General features: G+C 42.7%; 1 protein-coding gene across 1 annotated transcript in view; it reads right to left on the reverse strand.

Moving 5' to 3' along the window:
- col4a3 (collagen type IV alpha 3 chain) overlaps positions 1-14,861 on the reverse strand; it is a 154,155-nt gene that overhangs the window by 18,972 nt on the left and 120,322 nt on the right. The window contains exons 39-43 of the mRNA XM_033031982.1: positions 13,846-13,926; positions 12,469-12,567; positions 10,227-10,277; positions 9,005-9,190; positions 5,518-5,651 (exon numbers count right to left, since the gene is read on the reverse strand). Coding sequence (XP_032887873.1) covers positions 5,518-5,651; positions 9,005-9,190; positions 10,227-10,277; positions 12,469-12,567; positions 13,846-13,926 — 551 coding nt within the window. The remainder of the gene's footprint in view (positions 1-5,517; positions 5,652-9,004; positions 9,191-10,226; positions 10,278-12,468; positions 12,568-13,845; positions 13,927-14,861) is intronic.

The following is a 14,861-nucleotide window of genomic DNA, read 5'->3' on the forward strand; positions in this document are numbered from 1 at the left end:
AATTTTATTCTTTGAGTCCTTAGTGTTATATCCGTGAATATTCGGGTGATTTCTAATCCTTTCGGCCAACGGTTCTATCATAAGGGTAAATAGCAATGGTGATAAGGCACACCCTTGCCTATTACCCCTTGATAAGTGAAATTTTGGAGATAGCGTATTGTTAGTTAGTATTCTTGCCGTAGGTCTATCGTAATGTAGTTTAACCCATCTAATAAAATTCTCTCCCATATTGAATTTTTGGAGTACCTTGTATAAATACTGCCATTCTACTTGATCAAATGCCTTCTCTGCATCCAGCGTGACAACTGAAATATCTTCATTGTCCTCATTATGAGAGTACATTATATTGAAAAGCCTTCTCAAATTATTAAATGATTGTCTTTTGGGTATATATCCCGTTTGATCCGTATTTATTAAATTGTTAATATAATTATTTAGCCTTCTAGCTAGAATCTTTGCTACAATTTTCTGATCCGTATTTAGTAGTGAAATAGCTCTATAAGAACCCGGTTCATCTAAATCTTTATCTTTTTTTGGTATAAGTGTTATTGTTGCTTCTGCTAGGGTTTCTGGTAGTTTATTTTCAGTATAAGCCTGCGTGTATTAATTGAATAATCTTGGTACAATTGACTCCTGAAATCTTTTATAAAATTCATTACTAAAACCGTCTGGTCCTGGGGTCTTCCCATTTTTCAGTGAGTTTATTATTTGTTTTATTTCTTCATTAGTAATCCGTGCTCCTAATTGCTCTTGTTCTAAACTATCCAATTTTGGGAGCTTGCAATTATCTAAAAATTTTGTAATTTTACTTACATCTGTATTTATTTTAGATGTATATAAATTGTGATAAAATTGGGCAAACCTCTTATTAATATCCTTAGGCAGTGTTAAAAACTCACCCTTATCCGATTTAATTTCAGTAATAGTTTTTTCCTTTTCTCGTTGCTTCAGTTGCCTCGCAAGTAGTTTATGTGGCTTATCCCCAAATTCGAAGTGTGCTTGTTTTGTAATTTGGAATAATCTTATTACTCTAGCCGATAGTATTCTATTGACTTTATATTTCAATAAAGTTATCTTATTATGTTTATTTATGGTTGGGTCAGTTGCATTGTCCAGTTCTAGTAGTTTTATTTTCTGTTCTATCCGCTGAAGTTCTCTTTTATTTTCCTTATTTTGAAAACTTTGGTAAGAAATTATGACACCGCGAATATATGCCTTGAAGGTTTCCCATAATAGCGGTGCAGAAATATCCGGCGTGTCATTTATTTCGAAAAAAAGTTTTATTTGTTCTTTTATATACTCATAACCCTGCGGGTTATTTAATATATGTACATTGAATCTCCAAAAAGGTTTTATACTCGGCATTCCCTCAATTTTAAGTATAAAAGTCAATGGTGAATGATCAGAAATAATACTATTATGATATGATGGTTTATTCGTATACGGGATTAATTTTGTGTCCAATAATAAATAGTCAATTCGCGAATAAGTTTTGTGAACCGATGAATAAAATGAGTATTCCCTACCACTTGGATTTGCTATTCTCCAAATATCAGCTATGTTATTATTTTTTATATAAGTATTTAAAAATTCACAGGTCTTAGTTTTAACAAGACGCTTCCCTAGCTTTATTGATTTATCTAAGTATGGATCTATAACACAGTTAAAATCTCCCCCCATTATTATATTTTGATAATTATGCTCTGCGATTAAATCTATTATTTTCCTAAAAAATTGTGGGTTATCAAAATTAGGCGCGTAAATATTTATCATAGTTAATGGTGTATTGTAAATTTCTCCCGTGACTATAACATATCTTCCCTCTTTATCAGATATAGATTTCTTTAATTTAAAAGGTATACCCTTCCGAATTATAATAGCCGTGCCTCTTGCTTTAGAGGTGAATGAGGAGTAATAGGTTTGACCTATCCAATTTGCCCTTAATCTGATCTGAGTTTGTTGTTTCAGATGTGTCTCTTGTAGGAAAGCAATATCCATATTTAATGATTTTAATCGTGCCAGAATTTTACCCCTCTTAATTGGCTCATTCGCACCTCTGATGTTCCAACTACAGAAGGTGAGACCTCCGATATTTATTCGACTATTATCTTGCATTGGCTATTATTACCAGACTGTATGATTCATGTGATGCAGCCAAGTACCTCGGAATCCCGAATCCAGAGTTGTCCTTCATAATTTCTACAGTAGTTTTACATCTCCTGACACTATTAAACATAATTAAGGGAAAGAGAAAAACATAAAATAAAGTGTACATAAAAATTATTAAGTCATACAACACATAATTGTGAATAAACAAAAAAAGTGAATGTAATTTATCAAAAAAGCGATAAATTACAAAAAAGCCACCTAAGGTAGCTAGGTTTGTTTTTAAATTGACCTCCGTCGATGAGATTATGCACTGGGCCTTATCCCCCTATTAGAATTTGACCCAACGTTAGTCGGTTCCTTCTAATTGTTACCAAAATTATCATATCAGGTCAGTTAATCGCTGAACAGTTTAAAATAAAATAAAATAAGGGAAGGTAGAAGATTTGGATTAAAATAAAAGAAATTATGGGTTAAAGTACCTCGTCAATAATTACACTTTTCTTTTACCTGTATGTTAATTAATTCATAATTAGTATTTAGTATTTAAAATATATGTCTAACCTCCCCCATCCTTCCTGCTATATAGTTAGTCGTGTTAGTATAGTACATTACGCCTTTAACGTTAGTTGAGTTTATTGCGCGTAAGTGGTTAATTAGTGGGTTAGTTATATATATATAAATAATAGGTCATATAGTGTGGAACAGATGCCTCATATCATGGCCATTTCAAAAGGAGACGGTCTCATAGATCTCCGTGCTGAGGGGTTTGGTGACGAGCTTGCGACCTTGAGCTTCCATCTGTGCTTTCAGTTCAGAAGTTTAATTCGGCCTCTGTTATTGAACAACACATTCTTGCCAGATAAGCCTGTCTGGTAACCGTCTGAAGCATTCTAGTGTCTTAATTGAAACAGAAAAAACAAAGTTCCACAGATAAAATGTCTATGTTCCTCCTTGAATTTTGTTTAAAATCTCCTGGGCGTATTTGCAGAGTCCGGGTCCGTGAATGAGCGTTGCTTGCCCTTAAACGCAATTAGCATTTTCGCTGGATAGATCACGCCATAACGAACTTCAGAATGTCCATATAAAATACTGCTTGCCCTTTTAAACTCGCGTCTTTTTGCCAAAATTTCCCGAGGATAATCCCTGTAGAATCTTACGATATTATCAGCAAATGTAAGATTTTCTCCATAGGTTATCTTCTTTAAAAGAGTTTCCAAAGTTGAAATATCCAGGAACTTTACAATAATTTGCCTTGGTTTAGCATTATCATGTTTTTGGAAGCGACCCACTCGATGAGCCAGATCTATCTTTGGTTTTTCTGGAAGTTTGAAAACATCTTTAAGTAGATTAGTAATAAAATCACGCATTTGAAGGCCGTGTTCAGCACCCTCTTTAACTCCTACTATTCTCAAATTTTGCCTCCTTGACCTGGCCTCTAAATCTTGACATTTCACATTCAGTTTATTCGTTAGCTCCCAATTCGTATCGTGTTGTTTTTTCAGCCCTTGTATTTCTTGGCTCATCTGTTCCATTTCACCATCCATCTCTTCCATCAATTTTTCCGAGTCTGTTAATTGCTTCAGCAGGGTGTCATGTTTACTGTTATAATCTTTCTGCATACTTTCCAATTCCTTCGCAGTCCTGGACTCCAAATCTTTAAACTGCTGGTTCAGGGCTACATAAAGCTCTTTTACTTCGCCGCAGCTATTATCAATTTTCTTAGGAAGATTGCCCTCCATAGTGGAGAAGTTGTTCTGAATTGTAGAATTCATTTTGGCAAATTGCTTCTGAAGATCTTTAGTAATGTCTTTAAGAATATTAGCTCTTACCGTTTCTTCCCAGCTTTTCATTTCTTTCTCCTTTGTATCACTTCTCGCAGCCATATCGCTTGTAGGTTGTTGAGGTTCCAGCTCCTCTTCCAGACTTTCAAAAGTGAGTTCCGGGGTGGTTTCAAGCTCATCCAGAGCTTTTTGGAGCTAGAAACTGATTGTAGTCTTCTTGGGTCCTCTCTGACCTCTTCTCTTTCTCATCCAGTTTTTACGATAAGATCGTTTTAAATCCCAAATCCACCGGTACCGTTTGATGGAGTCATTACCCTCGACGTTCAGCAAACCTGATAAGATTTTTTAACCCGATCCTGGCATGGGAGTTGACTTTAAACACGATTTGTCTGGAGGAGAGCTCAGTGCAGCTGCCTTCACTGCTTCATAGCAGCCACCGGAAGTCCTGATGTAGGATTTTGACCTGAATCTTTGACATTTCCTTACCCCTTCCCCACAGATACTGCTTGACCCGCTGAGCTCATCCAGCAGACTCCTTGGTGCTCCAGATTCCAGCATCTGCAGCTTCTTGTGCCTACAACAGGACTTTGTTAATCTGCACCTTCAACTGTACGTGGGCTATAGACTACACCTTTTTTAGATTATTCCACATTCATCACACATACTAGCCTTGAACATTTAACCTCAATATAATGTAGTGAAAACAGCTAAGAGTGTAAATGCTGGGATGCTGCTTTAAGGTGAGAGGGTCAAAGTTTAATGGTTTATGAAAGGCTTGTTTCCGTGCTGCATCTCTAAACTAAACTAAATAAAACACGCATGTTCCTGTGCTGTTCCCTTCTATGTTCTACGAGTCTCAAACACCTCCAGCACATATCAGAAAAGTAGGCATATCACACGAGTTACCTTCCACAATTAGATTCAATGTCTGACTACCCTAGGCTTGATTACAAGGATGCCGATATCTTATTACAATATCGTGCCTCATCATAATGTCAACATTGCTTTGAGAGGTGGATGTATTCCAAAAGTCAAAGCCATTCCCTCCCCTGCATCCTTACTTACAACAGGCCGAAATAATGATCTCTGCCTTACAGCATGTCATACCAAAGTCATACAGCATGGAGACAGGCCCTTTGGCCTAACTGCTTATGCAGTCATATAGTCTTAGGCCCTTTAGCCACCTGCCTGCGTTTTACCCATGTCCCTCTAAATCGTTCCTATCCTTGGACCTGTTCAAATGCCTTTCAACTGTGACCTGTCAGAAGAAGGGCCCCGACCCAAAACGTCACCTAACCATGTTCTCCAGGGATGCTGCCTGACCCGCTGAGTTACTGAGAGGCTTTCTGTCTTTTTTTGTAAATCAGCATTTGCAGTTCCTTGTTTCTACAACTGTCTTTTAAATGTTGTCACCGTACCTGCTTCAACTACCTCCTTTTTGTAGCTTGTTCCATATACCCACCAACATCTTTGTGAAAACGTTACCCCTCGGGTCCCTATTAAATCTTTCCCCTCTCACATTAAACGTTTCCCCTCTCAGCTTAAAACTTTCCCTTCTCACTCTCTATCTTTCTTTCATGACAAAAAGAGAGTGTCAAGAACACAGATGATATTGCAAACTTCTCACCGGTTGTCCTGGAGGACCCGTGTCACCTCTGTCACCTGGATTGCCAGGAATTCCTGGGACACCACATGAGCCCCTATCTCCTTTTAGATTGCCCCATCCTGATTCACCGCGCAATCCTTTCGGCCCACGGTTACCTGAAGATAGAAGGAAGAACCATGGTCAAATTGACTCATTAGAAATCAGGTTCTAAAATCAATTTCTAGAAGGGTTCCAACTCAAAAGCTCACCTATCCATTTTCTCCAGGGATGCTGCCTGACCCGCTATGTTACTCCAGCACTTTGTGTCTACCTTTGGTATAAACCAGCATCTGCAATTTCATTTTATTACATTCTAAAAGCAATCGGGTTGAAACATAATATCTTGAATAAAATGACACAGGATGCTGGAGTAACTCAGTGGGTCTGGTGACATATCTGAAGAATATGGAAAGGTGACGTTTTGGGTTGGGACCCTTCTTCAGACTAATTTTAGATAACCCCGTCTGAAGAAGTGTCCTGGCCCTAAATGCCACTTCCACATGTTCTCCAGAGATGCTGCCTGACCTGCTGAGTTAAGGGCCTGTCCCACGTGGCCGTCATTTGCGCGTAATTTACGCGACATCATTTACGTGTCACGTCGCACGCATGGTGCGTGATGACATAGGCAGTGACGTCGCAGGATTTTGTGATGTACAAAATCTTCGCGCGCCATCTGCGTGACGCGCAAATGGCGGCCAAGTGGGACAGGCCCTTTACTCCTGCACTTTGTGGTTCTTTTTTGTAAACCAATTGTCACATTTGCGAAGTGCTAATATGGTGACATTCTTTCTCATATAAAGTCCAGTAGAATATTGCCATACCCCAGATAATCGCTTAGCAAGTGTACAGAAATAGTCCACTGAGCCCACATGCAAGAGGCGCCATGTTTTGGCACCATTTTTAAAGTCTGCATACAAGAGTAAAACTGAGGTAAAGATAGTCGAGAAAGTTGTTGAAGCCCTTTAAAATCCTACGAAGGCAGTATTAGCCTGAGGTTTGCAGGAAACTAGTATTGTAACTCGCAAATATTTGTGTAACTTGGGACAGCAACTTGGGGTGGGAGATTGCAACCTTCACGTGGCCCGCCCTGTTTCGACAAATGCAATCAACCTGGCATGCACAATCAAATAAGATCAAATAGAACAAGTTGTCCTACAACTTTAGGTTGTGCACGCCATACACAAGAAGAAGGACATCAACTTGGGATTTCAATACAAAGACCTGAAACAGCTGTCAGTTTAGTTGTCTTAAAATCTTTCAAGAAAGCACTCCAACATTAGATAATACATAGTGGAAAAGATATTGTGGAAATTCCAAATTTTCTGTTACAAGGGACAAAGGTAAGTTATAGTTCATTTACATTTGGTTTACATTAAGGTTTTAATTTTTTAATCTTTCAACATATTAAATTTGGTAGTTGTAGAATATTTTCTGATTGTTTCACATTCAGAAGCATTCAAAGTTTTTGACAACTTCTTGGCGGGACTTATTCTCGCCACCACTACCTCCTTAACCCCCCTTCCCCTCCCCGACACTCAAAGCAGCATTGATGTGCTAAAAAAAAGGCACAAAGTGCTGGGGTAACCTAGCAGGTCAGGCAGTATCCGTGGAGAACATGGATAGGTGACGTTTTGGGTTCGGACCTTTCTTCAGATGTGCACAATGTCTGTAGACTTGTCATGGAGGTTAAGACTAGCTTGGGAGCACAAGTAATAAGGAGGAGGATGATGCAATACAAGTGCAGACTTTCTATAGGTCAGTGGCGAACATGGACCAGTCATCGCTAGCCACAAATAAAGCAATAGAAGAAGAATCCACAAATATATGAATACAAAAGCTGGCCCTATGTGGATAGGTTACCTTTGTGCTGAAGTGCCCATAGTTTTATTCACTTAGCGGAGGAGTCATCTGATATAATATTTATTTAACATGGTGGCCGGGCTGCAATGGTTAATTTGGTTAATATAGGGAGGAACAGCAGATGCTGGTTTATACCGAAGATAGACAGAAAGTGCTGGAATAACTCAGTGTGGTCAGACAGCATCTCTGGAAAAAAACGATAGGTGTTGTTTTGGGTCGGAACCCTTCTTCAGACTTCTCCTGAGATGCTGTCAAACCCACTGAGTTTCTCCAGCACTTTGTGTCTATCTTCTGTTAATTTGGTTAGACCTGTTTCTCCAATTATTCCATATTCAAAGTCAATTATCTGCTTCATAAAGGAAGCGACGAAAGAAATACAAAATGTGTAACACATGGACAACTGACTGAAATAATTGTGAGCAGGAGTATTGTTATTCACTCAAATACGTATATATAAAACCGTATTGGACATAAAGTTGTCTTAAAAGCAAGTGCATTAGCAACAATGCAAAGTTCCTGAGCCCCGTCTTGAGAAGTCTCACCTATCGCTGGTTGATGAAACTTCACCAGAGGCTTGTGGGTAAGAAAACAACATAGAGGTGGATGGGAAGACAATGAAGGACATGTGAAGCTAGCACCATGAAAGCTTGTTGGCTCCTGGGACAAAGATCCTGTTCCTTTTGGGCTATAGGTTGTTAACATAAAAACTTGTGGATACTTCCCCTATTGCCCTTTTGATCTGCCAGGATTCTCAAGATCCAAAAAACATGCCCAACGGGAGTTACATAGAACATAGAACAGGAACAGGCCTTTTGGGCCACTATGTCTGTGCCGAACACGATGTCAAGACTAAAAGGCCTGTCCCACTTACGCGACCATGGCTCCCAAATTACGCAACCTCGTGGCCGCTTGAGGCGTACGGGCACCGTATGGCCGCGCGGGGCCGGTCCCACTTAGAAGGGCGGAGTTGTGTGGAGCTGGTCCCGACATCGCGCGGGGCTCCGATATTCTTGCAGTGGCCGAAATCTTCGCGCGCCAATGGCCTGTCAGCACGCTGGCGCATTGCGGTCGTACGCAGCATCTTGACGTCGTACGCAGCATCTTGACGGCGTACACCTAGCGCGTGGCGTTGCGCGATGATGTCACCGGCGTGGCGTTGCATGATGACATCACCGCCCGAAGCCATGCGACGCCCAAATTCAGTCGTCCCGCCTCCTGCCCAGCTGATTGGTAAGCATGACGCAAATGACGTCACGTGCGAACTTAGCGCGAACTCCGCTTCCGTTTGGTCGCGCCAAACGCACGCAATCGCATGCAAGTGGGACAGACCCTTAACTCTTATCTGCCTGTACATAATCTACATCCTTCCGTTCCCTCATATTCAAATGTCTTAAATGCCACTATTGTATCTGCTCTCATCATCACTCTCAACTCACATCCCTCAACTTACATCATGTAAGTTGGGGGATGTGACTTTGAGGAGGCTGACCTCAGATTTGGGTTTTACTTTGATATTTTCTTATCTCACCTCCAAATCCACACATATGTAAGGCTCAACTTTTCTCAGGCCTTTTAAATAGAAGTTATTTCATTGTTAATTAAAGTTTACCTGCTGGCCCAGGGGTGCCATGAGGACCTTGGTTTCCTTTGGGACCTTGAATGCTCATCCCGGCCAGACCAGGTGGGCCAGTTTCACCTGGAGGTCCACGTGGGCCTTGGGGACCTAGATCTCCTTCTGGACCAGGAGGCCCCCCATCATTATCATCACCAGGAGGGCCCACATCTCCTTTGGCACCTGTTTGAATTTAAGACCAATGATAACTTCTGACATTTTGTTATCTAGCTGGGGAATACTCACCTGAACACATTTTGACAGCGAGTATTTCAGACCATATCATTTAGGATGACGCAGTGGCGCAGCCTCTCATTGCCGGGGACCCCCGGTTCAATCCTGACCTTGGGTGCTGTCTTGTGTACAGTTTCCACGTTCTCCCAGTGACCACGTGGGTTTCCTCTGGGTGCTCTGGTTTCCTCCCACATCCCAAAGACATATTGGTTCGGAGGTTAATTGGCCTCTATGAAATTGCCCCTGGTGTGTAGAGAGCGGACGAGAAAGTGCGATGACCAGTGCCGGATTTAGATGAAGAGAGGCCCTAAGCTGTTCCACTTGTGAGGCCCCCAACGACCGGACAGCCATGGCGGCCAAATCTCCCACAATTCAAAGCGAGGGAGAAAGTGCCCAGCGCCGACCAGTTGCCGTTGCAGTGCGCATGCGCAGGGCGGCTGATGATGTGCTGGCCGTGGTTGTGCGCATGTGCAAGGCGGCCTGCCGTGCCGGCGGTTGAGGAGCGAGCGGAGCCCGGCGGCCCGGACACGGATAGCGGGGGGAGATGGAGAGAGAGAGAGAGATAGAGAGGGGGGCCGCCCAGAGTTGAACGGTAGGTGTTCTGCCTTGGCCGGAGGCCCCCCTAGACCTCGAGGCCAATCAATTTTTTCGGGGGGCCCCCTAGAAAGTGGGGGCCCTAAGCTATAGCTTGTTTAGCTTATATGTAAATCCGGCACTGGCGATGACATAGAACTAGTGTGAACAGGTGATCGAAGGTCGGCGTGGACTTGGTGGGCTGAAGGGCCTGTTTCCATGCTGTATCTCTAAACTAAAAATAATGAATAACAAGTATATTAATTTTCTGCCATGCATTTGGAAGGGCGGAGGTTCCAACCACCAACATGTGCTTGGAAACCTCCATCGTTACAAATACATGGCAGAAAACGATAGACTTGCTACCAGAATGTACTTGGATATTGCCCACTGTACTGTGACAGACACTGACCTGGGGGCCCTGGAGGACCAAGATTCCCTTTCTTTCCTCTTCCAGGAGGTCCTGTAGATAAAGCAAACGAGAAAGATAAAGAATTTGTATTTCGATTGCAAAACAACTATAATACAGGTCCCCCACCGATATTCCGGCAACTGGTGGTCTGGCCCCTTCATTAATCCAGACAAAATCCCCACCCTCCCGGAAATCCCCCCGAAAATGTGGCCAGGTGAGGCGGCCGATCTCATCCTCATCAGGACATCCATGCCGGTCTAATTTGCTGCCTGCAGCCGGGGCTCTAGAACTCCGACCCAGCCTGAGCCCGCAGATCCATTCCCAAAGCCAACTTCTGCAGCGGATCAACGGGTCAAATCTGCCGCCTGTGGCCAGGGCCTCTGGAACTCTAGCCCAGCCGGAGCTGGCAGACCCATTCACATAGCCAATGTCCAGCCGACTCCGTCTGCTGGTATCTCAGCCCTCCTGAGGCCATGACCTCTGCTGGCCCGGCAAAACGGATAATCCAGAAAATGCTCTGAAATCAAGGGTATGGGAAAATTGTTGGTGGATCCGTACCAATGCTTGAAAGACTGCATCCTTACTCTAAATCGTTGAACATGATTGATTTTAATTTTCACTGGGGTTGTTAATTCATTGGAATCTCTGGGAAACAAGAGTCAGGTTAAAGCCAAAAGTAATCAAGTTGAGGTTCACTTCTTGAAGGTACACTTAACGCTACAGCTTTATTCTTTCTGGGTTCGAGTCACAGGAAATTACAACATAGAAATATTTCACTCAGTCTGACAGTTATCCTCCACAGCAACAGTAATTCACCTGCTTCTAATATCTGCCTTTTCTTGAATCACCCACCTACCCGGCTTATAAAAACTTTACAGATGTTTTGCTTCAATCACTATTTCTAACAATTCCACAGCCTCGGCAATCTATTGGGTTAAAGAAAAAACAAATGTTTCTACTGAACTTGTCCCAAAATGCATTTATTTCTGTGTTTCTAGGACGAGACTTTCCTAAAAACACGGGATCAAAAGTTGGTGATGCATGAGAGAAGGAACAACATTTCCATGAACCTTCTGAACCGTGTGAATTTTGTAGTCGGCAGGGCAGTAGTCTGCATTTTGCCAACTTGGACAATTTAACATTTTATCAAGCCAATTAAACAAGCCAATTAACCTACAAACCTGGAGTGTGGACGGAAACCGAAGATCTCAGAGAAAACCCACGCAGATCAAGGGGAGAACATACAAACTCCGTACAGACAGCACCCGTAGTCGGGATCGAACGGGGGTGTCTGGTGCTGCATTTTGCTGTAAGGCAGCAACTCTACCGCTGTGCCACCGTGACTGCCCATGTTGGAATTTCTTCAGCACCAGGTTCCAATTAATCAATAACCTGGGCATTGAAGTCAAACTGAGATTCCTTTAGGGTGCAGACATGGGTTTAGACTTTAGTCTCCAGAGATACAGCGTGGTAACAGGCCCTTCGGCCCACCGAGTTTGTGCCAACCAGCAATCACCCTGTACACTAACATTATCCTGCCAACTAGGAACAATTTACAGCAGCCAATTAACCTCCAAACCTGCACGTCTTTGGAGTCTGGGAGCAAACCGGAGCACCCGGAAAAAGCCCATGCAGTCACAGGGAGAACGTCCAAACTCCATACAGACAACACCCGTAGTTAAGATTGTACCCGGGTCTCTGGCGCTGTAAGGCAGCAACTCTTCTGCTGCATCACCGACTCTGTAAGGCCGCAGCTCTAATGCTGTCCCTTTGCAAGAGGAACAATGACTAAAGCCTTGAGATTGCATTGGCATAAATGGGAGGAATTGAGATCTAATAAATTGCAAAGTTTCATCTTAAATAATGCTGGATGGCCATTCACTGGAAATTATTCTATATTTACCTCCTGAAAATTGGCAATAGCTGTAAAACTGCGAAAACAGTGTAGTTCAAGTGACCCTGGTCATTGACAGGTGCTCAGCCGGATAATCATTGTCAAAAGAAAGGTGAGGGTTTCCATTCCCTAAGCACCTACTGTGTGAAACTCCTCAGGTAATCACAATATTCTTAATTTTGCATCAAAATTGGCCACCAGATGGGGTTTTTTAACACATGCCTGTGAATTTTATTGCCCGTCCCACTTCAGGCGGTGTCATAAACCACGGAGAATTTTCCGCAACATTCAAATGAAAGGATTTATCTTTGAGGGTGAAAATGAAGCATTAAATCAGACTGTGCTCACCCAGATCTCCTCTGGGTCCATTAGGACCTGGGATGCCGTCAGAACCTTGATCGCCCTTTCTGCCTGGTGCTCCAGGAAGGCTAGGTCTTCTTACTGGTCCTGTTTTAGTTTCAAGGAATCAAAAGAATTAAATTAAAAATCATTTTTGTTTGTCTCAAAAAAACTCACCTTTACTATAAGCAGGTTAATGCCACATTAAAATAGCTGAATTAACTTCACTTGTAAAAGCATTATCAAAGCCAACAAAGCCTATTACTGAAATGGGTAATCCTTTCTAGTAACTTGCTGTTTAGCCATTATTACATGTGCTTGTAAGCAAAAATACTCTTTTGATATTAATGAGCATAAATGCTGTTTTATTTCCGCAAGAGGGGTAAATGGTTGGGAATTGGTAGCGTTAACCTCCACGTTGGAATATCATTTCTCCCCACTGTTGCTCAAACTTTACAGCACAGACGGATGCCAATAACCCCATCAGGCCTATTTGTTGATCAAAAGGGAACGTTTTAGCCTAAACCCATTTCTCAGTAAGCAATCTTGAAGACAACATTACTTCAAGTGCTCATCCACATATTTCTGAAAGTCATAAGATTTCCCCTTATCTTTCTTTTGTTGATAAATGAAACATTAAATGTATGATTTATCCCTGAACCAAGTACTTAAATTTTACTTCAGAAAGAGCACAAACAATCTGCACAAGAATGTATAAATGGGCTCCAGACCTTGAAATTGTTTGATTGGAACAAAACCATGAATCTCTCCAGATATTCTCCCACTTTGGTGGTATTATTTTGCCATGACAGTGGAAATCCCAGATACAAGTATAGGCAGAGCTTTCATGGCACCTCCGATTGAATGCTGCCTGTATTAGGTGGTATTTGCTCCAAGCAGAGGTTGGAGAAACTTGCTTTGTTTTCTCTGGAACGCCGGAGGTTGAGTGAGGCTGAATTATATACAATTATAAGAGGCATAGAGTTGGGAGACAGGCAGAGCCCTTTTTCCAGGATGGAAATGTCAAAGGCTAGTGGGCATAGCTGTTTGGTGAGAGGGCCAATAATTAAAAGGAGATGTGCGGAGGGTGGTGGGTGACTGGAACCAGAGACCTGTGGTGGTGGTGGAGGAAGATACAATGGTGGCATTTAGGGGCTTTTAGAAAAGCACATGAATATGTAGGGAATGAGGGATCAGACAGATGAGATTAGACTATCGCGGCGTCATGCTTGGCACCGGCATTGAGGGCTGAAGGTCCTGTTCCTGTGCTGTACTTGTCGATGTTCTGTATTCTATATTCTAAGAACAATGCCAAAGAGGCAAAAAGGTAGGTGGTAGGAATTTCCATGTAAAGTAGATATTAATGAACGGAGGAAGAAGTCTTACCTGGAGGACCTGGAACTCCTGGACTCCCTGGCAAACCGGCTCTCCCGTTCAGTCCTGTACTGCCTTTAGGCCCCAGAGAACCTACACGATGAAAACAGTGAAAATAACATAGAGAAGAAGAATCTGTTCTTGCACAACACAGAAAATGTTCCCAGTGTGTAGAAAGGAACTGCAGATGCCGGTTTATACCAAAGATGGACACAGTGCTGGAGTAACTCAGCGGGTCTGGCAACAGTTATGGAGAAAAGGAATAGGTGACGTTTCGGGTTGGAACTCTTCTTCAGACAGGAAGATGGAGGTGGGGAAACTAGAGGCGATTCAAGGCCAGAACAAATCAATCAATCAATCAATATTTATTCATCACTTACACAATAACAATAAAGTGCAGTGAAATGAACTTGCCAGCAGCGGTACAATAAAAAAGAACACACAATACACAACAAAAAATTAACACAAACACCCACCACAGCATTCTTCACTGTGGTGGAAGGCACAAAGTACAGTCAGTCCTCCTCCATTGTTCACCCGTGGTCGGGGCCATAACCACCGCAGCCGCCGCTGCAGGCGGCCAGATGACAGGCCCTCCCGTCTGGAAGGTAAGTCCCGAATCGATTCTTCCCTACCAGAGACCGCAGCTTCAGGATGACGTAGGCCGCAGGCTGGCGGTCGGAGTTCTTCTCCAGGGAACCCCGGCAAGGGATCCCGCTCCGGATGGTAAGTCCAAGCCGCGTCAGCGGCTAGAAGTCCGCAGTCCGTGACTTCAAGATGTTGAAGGCCGGCGGGTCAGAGCTCTTCTTCTTCTTCAGGACCAGTAACAGGTGACCAAGGAAGGGTGGATCCTATCATGGCCCATTGTTGGTTGTGGAAGAGGTGATAAAGAAGGGTGCGTACAGTGGAACTAGTGGGACTAGGGAGGGGAAGGGGGAGAGAGGGAATGCTGGGGTTATTTGAAATATGGGAAATCAACGTTCATACACTGGGTTGTAAGCTACTGGTAAGATGTTCCCAGTCTTTTG

This window comes from Amblyraja radiata, chromosome 13, assembly GCF_010909765.2.
Source record: "Amblyraja radiata isolate CabotCenter1 chromosome 13, sAmbRad1.1.pri, whole genome shotgun sequence".
Taxonomy (NCBI): Eukaryota; Metazoa; Chordata; class Chondrichthyes; order Rajiformes; family Rajidae; genus Amblyraja; species Amblyraja radiata.